Source organism: Chaetodon trifascialis, chromosome 11 (assembly GCF_039877785.1).
Source record: "Chaetodon trifascialis isolate fChaTrf1 chromosome 11, fChaTrf1.hap1, whole genome shotgun sequence".
Taxonomy (NCBI): domain Eukaryota; kingdom Metazoa; phylum Chordata; class Actinopteri; order Chaetodontiformes; family Chaetodontidae; genus Chaetodon; species Chaetodon trifascialis.
In genome coordinates this window covers 914,325-926,935 of record NC_092066.1, presented here as the reverse complement: position 1 = coordinate 926,935, position 12,611 = coordinate 914,325, and the positions used below count along the sequence as shown (strand labels likewise).

Sequence of the window (12,611 nt, the reverse complement as noted above, 5' to 3'; positions counted from 1 at the left end):
GAGAGGGAGGAGGTCGGGGGACGAACGCCCCGCCTCGCAGCACGGTCCAATTAAATCTCCTCCCATGACCTCATCGCATTCTTCTCCGGAGGAGGAACAATGGCCGCTTTGACTTTTGAACGCGTGGGCATGAGCGAACCTCGTCCTCCATCTGAGGACAAGACCACCATCTGCAGAGGACCCACACTCACACGGAGGCACAGTAACCACATCCCTGACAGTACGCGCAGCAGGCGCCGAGCGGGGGCAAAGGTCAGAGGTCACAGTAATCTGATTACTCCTGCTGCTCAAACCTGACTCTCCACACTGAAACACACTGAACTGAACCTGTCCTCTGTCTCTGAGACGGTCTGTCCTGCGATTAAGATCTGCAGAGAGCTTCTGTGAACAAGTGAGGAAGATGAGCAGGAAACCAAGAAAAGAGCTCAACCCTGTTTTCGCTACAGGTGTGAACTGTGATCCCGTCCCCGACAATGAAAACACAACAACACAAGCACGACACACGACAGGACAGGATGCTCTGTCGGGGGGGGGGGGGGGGGGGGGTGTGAGCTATGCAGCAGAGTTCAAACTCCTCAACATGGACTGGACTGATACTGATCCTGGACCTGTGCTCTCACTGAGCCTGCGTCCAGCTGACTCAGAGACAGACGTCCTCAGGAGTCGTTCAGGAGGAAGCTCAGACCACCCTGATCCTCTCAGATGCAGACTCTGGTTCTGGTTCTACACACACACACACACACACACACAGAGCTCTTCCCTGTGATCGGCTGTTCTGTGTTCATGCCTGTGTGTGTTCGTTCTCCTCACCCTGACCTGCAGGTGGATCAGCCTTCTGCTCACTCGGCGCTCTGCTCATGTTTGTGCAGCTGAGAGGAATTTTAATCTCATCCTCCAGTTTGAGGTTCAGCCTGAGCAGAACACAGGTGAGAGCGGTCAGGCTCAGGTTCAGTTGAAGCTGTTACACATTCACGTCTCTGTTAATGTCTAACCCACTCGTATTCAGAGGAATGCACACAACCACCAGGGTGTGTTTGGTTTCCACACAGGAACAGCCCTGTGGGCATCGGTCAGACCGTTATCAGCAGGAAACCTGAGCGAGTGTGAGCTCGTGTGAGCTCGTGCGCGCGCGCACACACGCACACACACACACACACACACACACACACACACACACACACACACACACACACACACACACACACACACACACACACACACACACACACACACACACACACACACACACACACACACACACACACACACACACACACACACACCTGAACGTCCTGTCCCGTTCACGCTCTGGTCCGTGTGGACAGACGACATGAAGCGAGAGAGGACGGAGAGGCGAGGGGCCGCAGTGAGTACGGCGTCTGCAGGAGCCTCTGATATCACCGTAATCTCTTCTTCTGTTGGATAAACACACCCGAGTGCTATGATTGGACGACAGGAGATTAAAGTGGCAGGCTGGAGGCCGAGGTGAGAATGTGGAGCAGAGGTGTGTGTGTGTGTGTGTGTGTGTGTGTGTGTGTGTGTGTGTGTGTGTGTGTGTGTGTGTGTGTGTGTGTGAGTAAGAGAGAGAGAGAGAGAGCTGATAAGAGCTGCTGGTGATAAAGAGTCTCAGGAAAGTTTGAAGTCAAACACACCTGCAGACATGAAGCAGGTGATCAGAGGTGCGTTAACAAGCGCTCAGCTGGTCTCCGCTGTAGGACAGAGAGCTTTAATGAACAACTAGTGGTTCATTGGACTAATGTGGTTCAGATCTGCCGTAAGATCCCTCCCATTGAAACACAAGAAGAAGAAACACTGAGGAAGAAACACAGAAGAAGAAACACTGAGGAAGAAACACAGAAGAAGAAACACTGAGGAAGAAACACAGAAGAAGAAACACTGAGTAGTGCCATGAATATAGACTCTGTGTGTTTGTGTGTGTGTGTGTTTCTGGTGGGGGGATTTCCAATTAAGTGGGAGAGGGGGCAGGGCAGACAGGAAGGGAGTGAAGGTGGGAGGCGCTGAGCTGCTCTGTCATCATTTATTTAATGGAAGTTAATCTGAACTGAATGTTTGATTTTTGACCTTTGACCTTTTTTGTGCTTTGGGTTTGAAGATGAAAGATTTTCTCGTGCAGGTTGAAGTTCAGTCGGACATCTTTGATGAAAGCTGCTGAATAATCACGAACATGTTTTAAGGTTACAGTATTATCTGACAGATGACTTCCTGTCACGCCATCCTGGACTGACCCATTGATCAGAACTCAGGACTGGAATCTGCTCAGCGCTGCATGAGTTCTAGAGAAACAAGGCTTCACAAACTCCAGCAGTCCACCTTAAGGCCCAAAATAACCCCGAACCAGATTCCCATCAGACCGGCTCAGGCCGAGCCCCCCGCCCCCACAGCAGAGCATTTGCTGGAGGTTTGAGAGCAGGGACCACCAAAGAAGAGCCGCCCCGCCCCGAGGTGTCACCACACCAGGACATCAGGAACAAACGAACACAGCCCTCATTATCAGAGACAAAGAGTCCCAGCAGGATGCAGAGTCCACCCCCAGCAGGCCTCACAAAGAGTCCACAGCTGCTGACACCGAGTCCTGAACGAGAGGACACATTTCTCAGGGGGATGTTTGAAACCCAATGAACTCCTGAAACACGTCCCCTCAAACACGAGCCGTTTATCCAGACTGGCTTTGATTTCAAGTCAGAGGCTTCTTCTGCTCTGTCAGGACACGAGCTGCGACCCTTTCAAGACGCTTTCATCAAACCAAACTTCCCCGTTCATCACATCCATCTTTAGATCAAAGGACGGTTTGACCAAAATCACTGTTTCTGAGGCAGGACTTCCTGTTTGAGGGTGTTCTGTGATGGACAGACGGGTTTAAAAACAATCCAAATTTGAGCAGCTTCTGTTGTGTGAAATGAACAATAATCCTTCAACTAATGCTCACCTGAAATCTTCTGGATGTTTCCTGAAACAGCTCAAACTTCAGAGATTCAGTTTCATGCCGAATTTACCAGAAGACACTAAAAACTCGGACTGAGGCGCCATCAACGTTTCATAAAGTGTTTCTAAAGTCTTTCCTCAAGCATCACAAGAAAAGTGACGGTTTTTAAAAGGGAGTTTGGGGACGTCTAACAAAGACCAGTGTTTGCTGGAGAAAGCTGGATCCAACGTGAACCGAAGGAGAACCTGAACCTGAATCTGAAGCTGAATCTGAAACTGAAGCTGAAGCTGAAGCTGAAGCTGAATCTGAATCTGAATCTGAATCTGAAACTGAAGCTGAAAGCCTGCTGAAGCCTCTCTGTCTTTGAATAAAAGAGTGTAAACTTGCAGAGAAAGGTGGAAATCTGCTGGAGCTCTGGAGCAGATTAAAAACCACATCAGAGGAGCGTCTGCAGACGTAAACAAGCCAACAATGACTGAGCGTCTTCAGCGCCTGAGGACGATCGGCTGCTATCTGCTGCTCTATCTGAGACAAAGACAGCACACAAAAAGCTGAACGTGCTGCTGCCAGTCTGAGGTCAGCTGATGTCGCACTTCTTCTGCCGAACAAACACAAGAATCGAGCTGTGCTCTGAGCTCTGTTTGAACCAGCTGACTTCCAGGCTTTGGTGCTGACTCATCTTCCAGCTCGCCTGGTTTCAGGTTCGGTTTTGGAGAGAAAACTGTAAATAAAAGGCCAGCGGGTGTTTATGCTGCAGCGGCAGCAGGTTTACAGAAACCACCTCAGCAGAGACGCCAAGATAACAAACAAATCAGAGGACGATGCCCAGAGCCGCGCTCGTCCTGCGAGCGTCCGGATGTTCAGAGGAGACAACAGCTGCATGGACACCAACAGCACGGCTCGCAGGGATAAGATAAGATAAGATAAAACTTATCTTAGGAGGAGGGGGTGAAGGGTTATTATCATCCAGCAGTGGGACATTTTTAGAGTTTACACTGACCATCATTCTGCAGGTTTAATCAAAGTGAGCATCTCTTAACCGACAGATTTACTGTGAAACGTTTCACTATGGAAGCGACGTCAGACGGCAGAGATGTTTTGATCTGCTGGCGGATTCTTCTTCTTTGGAAATGCTGGACTGTGTTGTAGATTTGACTCTGGACCGACGTGTTCCTGAACATCACCGACACTCTGAATCTGAGCCTCGACAGAAGCTTGAAGCTCAACAAAAACAAATAAATCTGCATAAAACTTCAAGCATGTTTCACTTTAGGCAACACCCACATGTGATGTCACAGGCTGGGGCGGGGCCAGGAGGACAGCAGCCTTGGTGTTTTCGTACTGAATTTTTAACTCAGGTTTTCCTACAATAAGCTATGGAGTCTGTGTTTATAGAAACACATGCGGAGGTCCAGGTGGAGGTCTGGACGTCCAGCAGCTCCATCATCTGCTCGATTATCAAACAAAGGCGACGATTACGTTTCAAGCTGAGAATAAATCAGTCCACACGTCTGCAGAGCTCACCATAATTATCTGTTTACTCTGCTTTGAAAAGCAGTCCCGCTTCCCTCCGTCTCTTCCTCCACCGCCGTCCCTCCTCCCAGGAGCAGGGCTAAAATTACCCTGCATGCATCTGCTTGTCCTTGTAATGCATCTCTGCGCCGTCTATAATAACAGAAAACCCCCTTCTCTGCTCTCCCCAGGGCCTCGAATCACTTCCTGAGCAAAGCAAATCACAGCGTCTCAGCAGGACCAGGACCCCAGCCCCCCTCAGCCCCCCCAGCCCTCTAAGCCCTCTCAGCCCCCTCAACCCCCCCACGCTGCTTTAACACACTTCAGCTCAGCTTCCTCTGAGGTTGGAAGCGGCCTCTCTCCCAGCTGAATTCCCACGGTGACTTTTTCTTGCCGCAGGACAGGAAATGCTTCATTATGTCAGTTTGCCGTCGGGTCAAAGGTCAGAGGTCTCGGTCGGCAGTCGGCTGTGTTAGAACTGTTGTTCTGCCGGAGCGAGCGGACCAGAGTCCATTCTGGAAAAACACGTTTAAAGAGAGTCGGCTCCAGAAAGCTCTGAGTTAGCATCATCACTGAAATAATTCACCAATTCATCGATCGATGGCAGATTAACCCCCCCATCTTGCTCTCCTTTCACTTCCTGTCACCTCTCAGTTTTGGTGTGTGGAGATTTGGACTAGACACCCCCCCCCCCCGGACGATTTAATTATTAATAATTTGGGTGAAGGGACCCTTTTCATTTGATTTCCTGTTGCCTTTTTCTTTCCTGACTTCAGTCACATCACGCTGACGGTAAACTGTAATTCTCCAGAAGAAGAATCACTTCTCAGCTTTAATCTCTCAGCTGTTCATCAGTCATCCAGGTCTCCGTCCACAGCTGAAAGCCTGTGAACTTCTTTGTTCCCCACCTCCAATAACTGCAGACTGTTCTTGAACGCAGCAACAGATGTGGATCCGGCCTCTCTCTCCTGCTGACCTCGGGCGACCATGAGGGTCTTCATAGAGGAATGTCTTTGTAAACTGGGTCATGTGAATTTGGTTATTTCAACAGCCGACACTTGAAACTCTCAGAATGTTAGAGGGTCCTTGAATGCACCGACCCACCAGCTTTCAGCAGCATCGCCACACAGAACGAAGCAAACCAAGTCGAACAGGCAGTCTGGAAGCAAAAGGCCCAAACGGACTTGAGCAGTTTACGGCTGTGAGTCGAGCCAATGACGCTTCTCCGTCTTCCTGACTTCCTGTCCTGCAGACTGATCCTTTAAAGACCGACAGCTGATACCAGAACAGACGTCTTTCAGCCCGCCCTCCTCACAGCACACCTCCATGTTGACTTTACGCTGCAGATCGTATCCAGTGTTTAGTCTGAGCCGTCATGAGTCGACTCATCCGCGCGTTTAATCTAAAGGAAGAAAGACTGAAAGAATCCGTTTTCTCTCCACTTGATTCGGACAGACCTGCTGACCGCTCACATTCAGTCAACATGATTGTTGTTCCACACGCAGACAAAGTGAAGCTGCTGCGTTCACTGCCTCCAGCCAGCACAGGTATAATAAACCTTCATCAGTGGGAAAGTATCAGCGACGAAGCTGTAATTACAGTTACAACTTCCTGTGACTTTATCATCCACCGTGAAGGTTTGATCCAGATGTCAACAGGAATAAAGTCGGCTTAATAACAACCTGCTGCATGATGGACAGCTGAGGATGAGGATATGCCCCATGGAGATGTAGATGAGCAAACGCCCATCACACTGTTTCCACTCAGCTGACATCGACTGACTCACTAATTCACCTTTAAAACATTCCCAAAAACCAAGATGGCCGCCGCAGCCTGGGGGGCAGATGGGACTTGTGCTGTCAGGACTGTGTGACAGTGCAGCAGTGACCCTGAACGCACCACAGGCCTTTTAATTAGCACACGGTGACAAGAATGTTGAGTTTGTACTTCAAAGCGAAGCGTGATGAGAGAACAAACAGAGAGCGGCGGGTTCGACATCAGGAGGTGAAGAAAAGGAGGCTGTTTGTTGTGTGTGTGTGTGTGTGTGTGTGTGTGTGTGTGTGTGTGTGTGTTTGGGGGGGGGGGCAAATAAAGACCCCTCAGCACCTGGAAACCTTCCTCTGAGCATGTTGCAGGCTATGTCCATGCCACGTGTTCATTGCATCCAAACAACCTCCATGCAGATGAACCTTTCAGCGTCCAATCAGAAATGATCTGAACACTTGAGACATGTCACATGACCATGCAGGTACACTGGTACACTGAGCATGCACCTGTGTTTTACTCCTCACATGCAGGCAGCATCAGAGGGGTGAAACATCCAGTGACCACACAGAAACAGTGCCCTCCTCCTCCCGCTCCTCCTGCTCCTCCATGTCAAAGAGACAAAAGACAAAGAGCCTCCTGCCTCTGATCTGAAGTGGGGTTTGGACATTTAGACTAAATATCTTTAAATGTTTAGATAAAAAGTTTATTCATCAACAGGAGTTCCTTTAAAACTGTAGAAACAAGAGAGAACGCTTTGAAAGCACATTCGAACCTCAACGCAGGACAATCAAAAGAAAACTGAGCTGAACTGAACGTTCTGTGATCGTTTAAAATACTCAGAAATTGAGACACACTGAGAAAAACACAAACACACAAAAGTCAGCTGGCCTGCAGAGATGTCTGTCATCTTCCTCTTCCTGTCTGAGGAGGTCTGACGGCCATCTTTGTTTTAAAAACACTCCGAATACAAACTGCTGTCTGCCCTCATGCTGCCACACTACACACTATATACTACACGCAAAAACACTTAGCATTTTTTTGGGGGGGGGTTTCAAATAATCGATCAATCAATGAATGGATGACCTGATGCTGGCAGCGTCTCGTACAGGCAGGACTCGCCTGACTTCCCACTCAGCCACCATGTTGCTGTACCGCAGAGAAAAGCTGCTCCTCATTTGGTGAAGGTGAACTCTTCAGACTGTTCAGCTCTCATCTGAAGAGGTCTGAATATTCATGTGTGGCTCGGGGGGGTGGGGGTGCCTCAGCTCGGGGCCCCTCGAATGTCAGTCAGTGAAACAAAGAGACAGCCCCCGAGGCCTCAAGGTCAGGCTGGAGAACAAACTGTTTCTACCTGTTCCTCCACCTGCTCCAGCTCACACTGCTCCTGAACTCTGACGGAGGCCCGGCGAGGCCTCTGGGACTCAACCCCACCTGTGTCTCCACCTGTGTCTCCACGAAGACGTAAAACCACAGAGGAGCTCCAACAAAAAGTCTCACTGACGGCACAAAGCTGCTGACTGACACTCACATTCAAACATGAAGTGGAAAGTGGCCAGGAGTCCAGAGCCAGCAGCGTCCAGGTCCTGGTGGGACTCGAACTGGGAACGTTCAGGTCCAGTCAGAGTCTCCTGTACTGCAGTGTGGAATGGTTCTGTCCAGACCAGGACCAGAAGCTGGTCTGACAGCAGACGCAGGACCAGCAGTCGGCTCTGCGAGCACGAGCACCTTCAGACATTAGACATTAAACATGCCAGAAAGATCACCGGCCAATACCGTGACAGCATCAGGAAACAAGTGGCCAATCAGAGCTGAGCATGTGAATGACACGCCGAAGAAGACAGAGGCAGCAGTGCACTGTGGGAAAACCCCGCTGAGAGCCTCTTGAGTTGCTTCACGTCTTCCTCTCAGGCCATAAAAGAGACAAGCCGTGTTTTTCCTCTGAGGCCAGCTGCTGCAAATTACACCAATCTGAGTGTGTGTGTGTGTGTGTGTGTGTGTGTGTGTGTGTGTGTGTGTGTGTGTGCGCGCTTCCGTGCGTCAGCTGCTGTGCACTCATTGTTGTGCGTCTGAGGAATGAGCTCAGCGTGGGAAACTGGGATGTGGAGAGATTATGAGAGCTGCACAGCTGGACGATGGCTCTGGAAATCACTGCTGGCTTATTGCTGCCGATGAAAGAGACAAAATCCCCTTAACCCCCACAAATACCCTTAAATTTCCCCTTAAAATTCCTTTGATTGTGGAGCTCCAGTTCAGGCTGTTTTCGGCGTTTGGGTCACGTTGAACCTGCCGGTGGAGGATTCACCTCTTTATCATGTGGAGGATTCTGGGATGTTTTGTCTCCATGTTGAGACTTCAAAGACTCTCAGGTACTGAAGCGAGTAACTCCCCCCCCTCCCCCACTCAGGCGGGTGAGTCCAGCTGTTTTCACGTGACTCCTCAGACTCCTGTGTTTCCACAGTCCATCTGCAACGAGCAGAAAACCTCTGAAAGTGAACTGAACAAGCCTGACGAGGACTTCAGGTGACTGATGACCTGCCCAGGTTTGGTTTCCCTCATGGGTTGAACGTAGGTCAAAGAGGACGTCCATCTACGTCCACCTGCACATCTTTTCTTTGTGGCTCTTTCATGTTGTCCTCGTCCTCAACTTGGCAGCTCAGACCGCTGAGTCGAGTCGAGACATGTCGCCTTCCTGCCACATCAAGGAACCCCGACGCTGAGAAAGACGAGCAGACCTGAGCTCCACAAACACGCCGCATTTCCTGAGATTAATGGTGGCGGCATCACAGCCTCGATCCGAACCTTATCGAGCGCAGCGTTCAGGGAGCGCACGACTCAGCGGGTCGGGACGCGGAAACCGGGCCCAAGGTCGAACCTCAGTAATCCTTTGCTAACGACTGAAATATGTCCGTGACAGCGAGCGAGCACCAAAAACACCAAAGGCTTCGTAGGATTGATCATCTCGCTCTGATTAGTCGCCATTGTTCAAAGACTCCAGACTTCATTCAAAATTTGTCTCATTTTAGACTTTTCTGGAGACTTTGTTCAATGAATGTCTGTCAAAGAACGGTACTGATGAAGTATTGATTTGATATCGGCATCAATCGATCCAGACTTCTCAATTCTCACCATTATCTAGAATTTGTTTAAATGGGTCTGAAGTTATGTTCACCGGATGAAGCTGATGAGTCCAGCTGCTTCATCATCAATCATCATTAAGGTCTGAAAGCTTCACGATAAACTCTGCATCGTTATCTGCCAATAATCAGCAAGCGATCAGTTCTGGTCCTGAAGCAGAGGAACGAGGACAGAAGAGCCTTCGATCAGACACGACGTGGATCTTCATGGAGGATCAGAGACACCGCGGGGGGTCGACCACCTCCACCGCGGGCTCCCTGTTCACTGCGCCTCCTTCTGGGTTTCTTCTAAATCATTTTGACAGAAAAGGGCCAAATGTTTAAAATCCTCTAAACAGGAAACAAACTGTTGAGGAAACTCAACGAGCTCTCAAACATTCAGCAAACAGTCGAGGAGCTACTTCCTGTCGAGCTGACGAAACATTCAACAACCGACCGAAAGACAGAATTCCACAATCGCAACCTCTGCTGCATGTTTAAATACGAGGACTTCATTACCCCGAAATCTGTGGGGCTTTGCAAACCAGTGACCAAACGGAGCACAGCACCCACTCCACAGCATTTCCAGAGGGTCAGCGAACGAACTCAGACCTGCTGCCTTCCAACCTGCCTCCATGACACACCTGAGCTCGGCCCTCAGCTTATCGGCAGCAGAACAACGCCTGAGCTCTAATTACGCAAAGCCGACCAAGAAACAGCGCCCGAGGAGAGAAAACTCAGTGTGTAATTAAAAGCATTTCCATGAGAATGAGGCGTTGAGGCCACAGCAGCTCTAATCAGACGGTCGGTACCTGAGGCTACGAGGCTGAGCTCAGCTCCCAGCAGCAGCATGACTGAACCGCTCAGGAATGCGAGGTGCTGCCGGGAGGCCCGAGGCACGCCGCCCTCACAAACACAGGTATCTTTAAAAGGAGCACCGCCAAAACAGAGACTGTGGTCAGCGAGGAACAACCCCTCTGATTGGTAGATTCATTTCTGAGAAGCAACAGTCACAGTTTCCCAGAGTCCATGAACACATCTTCAAAGGACCTGTTAGGTCTGAACAGCCAAACTCAAAGATACTCAGCTCACTTTGTTACAAATGACTTCAATCAATCAGCTGGCGGATCAATGTGACTGATTAGAGCTGAAAGAAGAACAGCAGGAGAACACCGACAAGCCGCATGTCATGGCCTTAACCAGCACACGAGTTTGAAGTTTAACATCTTTTTATTTTCCTCTACACAAAGACAGTTTGTTTTTTTTTAAAGACAGACCGCTGAGAGAGACGTCTGAGGGACCGTGCCATGAGAAAAGGTCCCTGCAGGGCTGGAATCGCGATTTTAGAAACCCTCATTAAGGTCTTGAGTCCAAGCACAGCAAGTGTTTACTCACCAGCCAACCCCTGTGCAATTTTCTGACAATTTAAAATCATCTCTTTCTATGCATCTATTCAATCAATGTGAAGTCTTAACATGTCAAGATTTGTGCGGCCAACCATCCAAAACCAAAAGATATTCATTCATATGAAGACAACTCTGCTTCCCTCAGTCCCTGAGGAGACCGGCTGTCCTCAGAGGACGCCTGAACCCCATCCGAGGGGCCGCTAACTTCACACCTCTGACTGTTTGCAGGGAGGAAAGCAGGTCTGCTGGAGGTCTGAGCAGTTTGTCAAACACAGTGACCGTGATGGAGGCGCAGCAGGAAGCACAACTGGTGCTGTGACTGCTGACCCTGAGTCAGGTCAGAAAATAACTGAAACCCCCATCACTCTCTCTCTCTCTCTCTCTCACACACACACTCACTCACACACACACACACACACACACACACACACACACACACACACACACACACACACACACACACACACACACACACACACACACACACACACACACACACACCACCCCCAACAATGAAAACTATGTCCTCCATGCTTCGCTGCTGGCAGCAAAAATTCCTCATTCCCAAAGTTTCCAAGTTGCATCACCGACCTCCAGCTCCAACTTTAACACACTGTGATCATTTGAAGACACAGACACTCAGAAACAGCTCACTGACATCTTACAGCTTGTTAGCGATTATTTCAGATTTCACGTGAGATAAAATGTTCAGCATAGCAGCGTTTCCGTCAAGAGTTAAGCAGCCGCTGTCCGCGTACACCAGTCAGACCAAACTCCTGAGAAAACTTCGCCAATTTTAAGTTTACCCTTCAGTCACAACTGCAAAACTTATCTGAGCTGTAAAAACACTGTGTTACACAGTCTCACGCCAAACCAAATGACAAATATTCACAGCTGGTGATTGCTGCCCGGTAAAGTGGATTTAGATGTGTGACGGCCGAGCGACCGAGGCGAAGCTGCTCTGTAAAGCTTTAATTCTCTAAATAAGGAACGGCTTGATGGTTTTCAGTGGGTGCCGAGTTAAAAAACGATGCCATAAAATGTAGGAAATACATGTGGCTGTGTTCATCTGGGTATCTGCTTTTAACTGTAGACAGGAAAACCTTCATTTGTGGTTTTTTCATGAGGGGTTCGGCGCGGCGGATCTCTCGCACGGAGACAAGTGGATGTTTGCGGGGAACTTACCGAGGTGCAGGGTGAGGTTGATGGAGTTCGGGTACTGGATGCCCGCCAGCATGGTCTGGCTCTGCCACCAGGTGGTATCCTGCTGGTTGTTGTAGTCGGTCAGGTACACGGCGCCGTGGTGGTTCCGGGGGTCCTGGGCATCGCAGATGTGGCAGGACTTGGTGACCCCGGTGGCGCCGGTCTGCACGCAGTACTCCTCGGGCGGAGAGCCGCAGGTGTTGGTCGCCACCACCGTAACGTTAAAAGCGGCGTTGACGAACTCGGGCATGCAGCGCTGCGGGGAGCCCCGCTCGTCCGAACACTCGTCCATTGCGGCGCGGACACACACCGCCAGGCAGCTCCAGGCGACCAGAGCCCGGATCAAACTTCGCATTTTTCCAGCCTCGTCCGTCCTCTCGAGCAGAAACACTCCGACACAAACTCTCCCTGAACTTGTCCAAAGTTTACGGTAACTCTCCGGTTACCGACAGACGTCCGCGGATTCAGCTACGAGCATCCAGTGAAAACACGCAGCGGCGGCAGCTCGTCTTCGCTCCAGGCCGCGTCCAGAGCTCGTGTCCCGGCTGTCCTGCTGTGTGAGGGTCTGAGCTCGGGCCTCAGCTCTTTGTGTCCGCCGCCATGCAACAACTCCAGCAGGAAAAGACGAGACTCCAGACTACACCCAGTCCGCTACTGCGCAGGTCT

At 50.2% G+C, this 12,611-nt stretch overlaps 1 protein-coding gene across 1 annotated transcript in view; it reads right to left on the bottom strand.

Moving 5' to 3' along the window:
• The window catches only part of lamc1 (laminin, gamma 1), a 39,084-nt gene extending 26,473 nt beyond the window's left edge, over positions 1–12,611 (bottom strand). The window contains exon 1 of the mRNA XM_070974331.1: positions 11,928–12,611. Coding sequence (XP_070830432.1) covers positions 11,928–12,300 — 373 coding nt within the window. The 5' untranslated portion in view covers positions 12,301–12,611. The remainder of the gene's footprint in view (positions 1–11,927) is intronic.